The 6,380-nt window shown below is 46.2% G+C and overlaps 1 protein-coding gene across 1 annotated transcript in view; it reads left to right on the top strand.

The window, feature by feature from the left end:
* Positions 1-4,560, top strand: part of DPYSL2 (dihydropyrimidinase like 2) — a 55,455-nt gene extending 50,895 nt beyond the window's left edge. Inside the window, exon 14 of the mRNA XM_019503980.1 lies at positions 1,665-4,560. Coding sequence (XP_019359525.1) covers positions 1,665-1,756 — 92 coding nt within the window. The 3' untranslated portion in view covers positions 1,757-4,560. The remainder of the gene's footprint in view (positions 1-1,664) is intronic.
* Positions 4,561-6,380: the final 1,820 nt, after the last annotated feature.

Genomic DNA, 6,380 nt, shown 5'->3' with positions numbered 1-6,380 from the left:
TGGCAGCGGCGACTGGGGATTGCCCACGGATGCCACTGGGGGTGGGGTGGGGTGGGGGTAGGGGGTGGTGAATGGCGACTGCCCACAGGTGCCGCTGGCAGTGTCAGCAGCGCTTTTTTGCAGGGGTGCACCTCTGTACTCAGGGGGTGCACATGCATCCCCCCACGGATCACCAATGATCAGGACAGAGATCAGCAGTAAATAAATAACTATGGTTTAGCACCCTGGTGGTAATGATGAATCTTCAAATGATCCTCTTCAGCTTAATGACATCTAGTCCCTCTTCAGATCTTCTACAAACATGTCTTTGACTCGCCTCTTTAAAGCCTTGTTGCTTATGTTTTTTCCAGCTGGCTGAGCTGAGAGGTGTCCCACGTGGACTGTATGATGGTCCTGTCTGCGAAGTATCAGTGACACCAAAGACTGTCACACCAGCATCCTCTGCTAAGACATCTCCAGCCAAACAGCAGGCCCCACCTGTCAGAAACCTGCACCAGTCTGGATTTAGCTTGTCTGGTATGTACTCATTTATATGAGCTACATAACTATACTGATTATCTTGGCTATTTTTTTTTCTTATGCTGCCTGTTCTGTGGAGGCAGGAGGAAAGAGCAGGAATGGATGGGAGTATACAGCCATGAGCATATCCCCCTATAGAAGAAAACAGGTATTGGAGGCTCTCGTTCCAGCACTTGCCTGTAGACCCAGAGGAATGACCTAACACCCTGAGTGTGGGAGTCTCAGCATATGGGAAAAAGCGGTCTGGGCTCATGGTGGACATGATAGCTTTTATTAGACCAACAAGTCTTTTGTGTTAAAAAACCCCAAAACAAACAAAAAAACCCCAAACCAAAACAAAAAACCCAAACCTTTTAATTGCAAGCTTTTGGACCTGAAAGCTTGCAATTAAAGACACTTTTTTGAAAAAATCACGTTGGTCTTATAAAAATATATCACCTCCACCATAAGCCCAGATTGGTTTTCCCCATAGACCAATCCGACTACAACCTGGATACCTGATAGCATAGGGAAGGGTCTCACACACCCTTCTTCAGTGGCAAGGTTCACCATGGTCATAGTTTTTCTCCCTTGTTTTATAGTAAGGTATTCTACTGAGACCCTGGTGCAAATGGGTGCACTGGGTGGCTCAAGGGCCTGATAAAAGGGGAGTAGACACCTCAACAGAAGCTAAGCCTGAAAAATGTTTTCACTGACAGTTGGGCTGAGTTAGTCCCAGGGCCAAAAAAGACCAACACTCATTTCTCTTTGCCAGTTGACTTCCTCAGTGGCCCCAGTTCCTTCATAGTCTCTTCTAGCCTTTGTGAAGATGAAGAACCTTTATCAGCTGAACAGTAGCGATCAGTGCAGTGCTCCTCCCTGACCTAGTGGAAACGGCAAGATGTGCTGAGGTTATTCCCCTTGTCCTGGGTTCCTCCCCTTGCAGAGAAGCAGCTTGCTGGATGCATAAATGGGAAATAACCTTTCCTGCAGAGGTTGCCTCCCTCAGACAAGTTGAAAGATGAGGGCTGCTTAATTCAGCCCCGGCCAAACAGTTTCAGCAAAGTCATGTTCCTTTGGTCCCCTGGTGGCACCTCTGCGCGGGGTACTGGCTGCAGCGTTGTTGACTCCAGCACTCATGGGGTACGTCTCTTGTCTCCCTCCAGGCGCACAGATCGATGATAACATCCCCCGCCGCACTACGCAGCGCATCGTGGCCCCACCCGGCGGACGTGCCAACATCACCAGCTTGGGCTAAGAAACGAACCCTTCTGTGGCCGCCTAGCGGACCCGGGGAAGGGGGCGCGGGGCACTGGAGACCCTTGTGATTCATTTAGAGCCTGTGACAGTTACTGCGGGCAACCAATGGGTGGGGTCAAGTAAGGCACCACTTTCTGTTCCCTCTCAACCCCCCGCCCTCCTCATCCTCACTGCACCCACTCACGTCCCCTCCTGCCCCTGAACATCTAAAGAGACAACCCCAGCCCTGTTTTTGACACCTCTGACATGCAGAAATAAATGGAAAGAGGATGTTTGCCACACGTGGCCTCTGTTCCCATTCAACATCTTTCTTTTGGCAAAGGAAGGAGAAAGTGAATTTCCCAGGAGCTGCCTTTATTTAAAAAAAAAAAAAAAAAAAAAAAAAAAAAAAAAAAAAAAAATGCTTTTATTGAATGTTGAGCAGGCTAGAAAATTCATGGGGTGAAACTGGATAAGTCTTGTGGTCCTGACCTGCAGCACAGCAGCAGAGGGACACGGGTCTAAACCATAGGTCTGCCTTCTCCCATCACTACCCTTGTGAGCTCACAGACCAGCTGTGTCTCTGCCACTTGAATTGGCTCCTAGAGATTGACAACAGGCATCATTACCATGTTGGTGGGTTGAGCTATTTTTATTGTTTCTTTTCCTTCCGGATTTTGCTGCAAATCAGGTCCTTGAGGATCCTTCCTTTTTATTTTTTTAAAAAATTCTGTTCGTGTTTTTATTTTTTTAAATGTTTTTGTACCATTGTGTTTACAAAGCCTTATCTCAGCATTGAGAATTCCTGCCCTGTCCCTGCCCCCTTGCCCCCTCCTTTGAGCTGCAGGGTCTCAACAGCACCACTGCCATTGCGATAGTTTGCTGTAGGAGTTCAGAGCACTTCACCATTTCAGCCAGCACTTGGTGCTTAGGTTAGTTTTACGTGTTTATGAATCCCTGACAAGATGCTCATGAGCTATGATCTCCGTCAAGGTGTACCAGATCTTCAGTTGGGCTAAGTCAGCTGATGGACGCCCTCAGAGGATCTGGAAAGGAGTCTCTAGAAAACCTCTACACAATTAACTTGTCATTTCTGGAGGAGAAAGTCGGTAACTTGGGGCTTTAGTCAGGTACTGCCACGCTGCCAAACGAACCCAATTTAATTGAGTAGCTACCCATCACCCTGATAATCAGGAAAACAGGATGTGGAAGAGCAGTCATTTTGAAGAGTCCTGTCTTTTGCTGTCATCTGAAAGCCCGTCATTAAAACACAGAAGAAATTCTTTATCAATGGCAGCTGCAATCATAGAGTCAGCTGTGCTGGGAATCGCTTGTGATTTCAGTGTAGATCTGTTGCCAGTCATTTACAAATTGGTTAAACATGTAACATCCCTTCAGGACTTTACTCTCATGCAAGTACTAGCAAAGGCCTACGTATTGCCCACCATAGTCACTGGAGTTTTGTCCTTCTCCGGGCCACATCGAGCACAGAAGCTGCTTGCTGCCTGTGAACTAAGGAAAAAGGACCCTTTGGATCTGATAGGCGGTAGGCATTGCAACCCATTCAAGGAGGTGGGCTCTGCTTATTAAGCTCAAGGAATCAATTTTGTAAGAGCCAGAGGGCTCAATCCCTGCAGATGGAGACTGTTACATGGGCACTATTTATGTCCTACATAAAGCCTGTCTTGAAGGCTGTAGTGGTGCAGAAGCCTTGGGCTGGTTGTTTACATAGAGGTTATTGCTACCCACAGCTAACAAAGCATTATTCCCACTGCCTTTTTGTCCCCTGCCCTTGTCTGCACCATCTGCTTCCTTGTCTCTCTGTGTTTTAGCACATGCATTATCTTTGTGTTTCCATGCATTTTTAATATGTTGTTTGGAGGTTCTTGCAAGGAAAATAGATATACGCAGGCTTTTCAGAATAAATCCCAACTCTGCTGTTACAGCACACTCAGTGCTGGGATTTTCAGAGGATCTTGAAACCATTTGGGCATCTAAATCCCACTGGGTTGCAGCACTTAACTCCTTTAGGTTCCTTTGAAAAAGCAGCCTGAAAAACAAAATTGGACTATTCATCCATCCAAGCATTTTCCATTTTGGTTTAACTCTGGGGTCTTTTGGGTAAGGACGTTCAGTGTTGTGTGGATCTGATCCATAAACATGTGTATGTGCTCGCGCACACGCACATCTTGCAGCTGTACTTAATTTTTATCCCACCTGTGCTTTGAAATACATTTGAACAAGTTGGGGAGAGAGAACCACAAATTCATTTCAATTCTGTGAAAAGTTTGCAGCTCTTCAGTATTCACTTAAGTCTTCCTTGTTCCCTTCACTGATCCATGATGACTTTTTTTTTTTCCGTTTGTTCTTTAAAAGGAAAAACAAAAAAAAAAAATCACAAAAAAAAGATTTTTGCAGGCTTGTAAGCATGTTCTTTTCCTGTGGGAGCTCGTACGCTTTGTGTCTGTTTAATGAATGTCATATGTAAATGCTTAAAGAAAAAAAATGACGACTTAATTAACCGCAGTGACTTGAAGCTCTAAAAAAAAAAAAAAAAAAAAAAAAGAAAAAAAGAAAAAAAGTAGGATTTAATACTAGCTGGATTTAATCCTTGGATTTGTGGTTGTGATTCATGAGTGAAGGAGCTGTAAGTGCTAAAGCTGATCATGTGTGTTAGACAAGAAGAAGTACTGATATTTGACCATTGTCTCAATGGCAACAATCCCCTCCCCGTCCCTTCCCGAGTCTTGTGTTTTATTCCTTAAGAACTCTGTGTTATATTACCATGGGAACTCCTAATAAAGACAAAATGTTGTTGTTTCACTAGGTGTATCTGTGTCTTGAAGTGATGGGTGCTTTTTATGACTATTTGCCTGTGGCCAGATGCTCAGCTGTTGTAAATGGGCATAGCTCTGAAATCTGTGTTGCTTTATAGTGCTGGATCTGCCCTGGAGTCCATTTGTCTTGGAAGATATTTGTCACACTGACAGGAGCTGATGAGCTGGATTCTTAGCTGACACGAATCACCAGAACAAACCCATCATGCTACCATTCATTTTTCTAAACACAGGTAAAAAAGCCACGATAGAATGGACGGTGGAGACGGACCCGGTTGTAGGGCTGAACTGCAGATTGAGGTGGTTTTGCAGCAGGCGTACCTGAGCTACGTTGGGTACCAATAGCAGCCTAATTGCAATTGCACAGACTGGCCCATAACCCTGGACAGCTTGGTCCTGAGCACCCTGCTACTGTGGCTGCAGTGTTGTTGGTACCCAAGACCTGCAGTCGCCTTTGATTGCCTTCTAGATGTACTCTTAAGAGACACATTGCCGTGGGACAGTTTGTACTGCTACCTCCTGGGTTGTTCTGTGGTAATGAGCAGCTCTGGGTAACTTGAGGCTGTTTTGTCCCTGGAGCTTTCCATTTTTCTCTTTCACAGGCAGTTCGTTGCACAGGTTTTTGGAAGAGGTTCTTTGCAAGGCAATTGTCTGAAAGAGAGAGCATCTAGCAAAGCACGGGTTTGTCTGAAGCCAGCCGTGGCCCCAGCATCAGCTCAAGCAGTGCACTTTGATTACAGGGAAGCCAGAGAAGCTAAAGCTGTTGGCATAGCTTTCAACCCTCCCGTGTGTTGCCCACCTGGACCTTTGTAGTGGTGGGAGAGTGGATCCCAGTAGACCATGGCAATAACTACAGGAGAAGGGAATGGGGAATGCCAGTTCTTCCCCCACCATTGGCCAAATGGTCTAAAGGCAATCATTTTGCAGAGGTAGTGCAAGCTGCACAGAGCTGCAGTAAATGCAGGCAGGCTTCCTCACTGCCAGGCAGATTTCGCATCCGGCCCAGTTTTCCAACAGGCAGGCTTCCTGGCTCTTGGCAAACCTGGTGGCGTAGCAGCCCAGGGCTTCCACGTGTCCAGGGCCGGCAGCCATGTTCCCTACCATGGTGCCCAGGCCCCTGGGCGTTTTCCTTTTTATGGAGAATTTTGAAAGATTTTTGGGTTTTGTTCCACGTCTGATTGAAAACAGCTTTCAAAATATTTGATGACTGCAGCAAAACTACCTGGCTCCATGAAGCTCTGAGTAATGTGATGTGTCGATCCAGCTGTAGGCTGGTACAGATTCCCTGCCTTTTTTGCTACTCTTCTTAGAAAATACAAAGGCCATTTTAACTTTCCCTGGAGTGGGTTGACCCTGCGGTAGCATCCCGAATAGTGCAGCAAGCCTCTACTGCAGCAGTAGTAAGATATTGGGTAATAGCTGTAGGCAGCTGAGTGCTGCTGACCTCAGTGGGGCTGGGACCTCACCCCAAGTCTTGTTAAGAGCCTTGATCAACTGGCTTTCAAATGCAAAGGGGGGGGGACTGCTGCCAATGAAACCATCAAAATGTTATGCCAAGCATTGCTATTTCAAGAGTGACAGTAAGAAGGGAAAGACCCCTACCTGGGGCATGCCCTTGGTTGATGAGTTGCGGTTTTCCTATCGGTTCCCACTGAAATGCAATCGTTTGGTCCTACAGCCTTAGAGTGGACAGTAGCCTATGTGGGAGACAATCCCAGGGAAAATGGATTTACATTAAGCTAACTCCAGACAAGTTCAATGTTTAAGGTGCAGACCTGCTTACAGAATAATATTGGAATGAAATAG

The sequence above is a fragment of the Gavialis gangeticus genome, unplaced genomic scaffold (genome assembly GCF_001723915.1).
Source record: "Gavialis gangeticus isolate Ggan-Ray unplaced genomic scaffold, GavGan_comp1, whole genome shotgun sequence".
NCBI classification, from domain to species: domain Eukaryota; kingdom Metazoa; phylum Chordata; order Crocodylia; family Gavialidae; genus Gavialis; species Gavialis gangeticus.
This window is presented reverse-complemented; position numbering and strand designations above follow the sequence as displayed.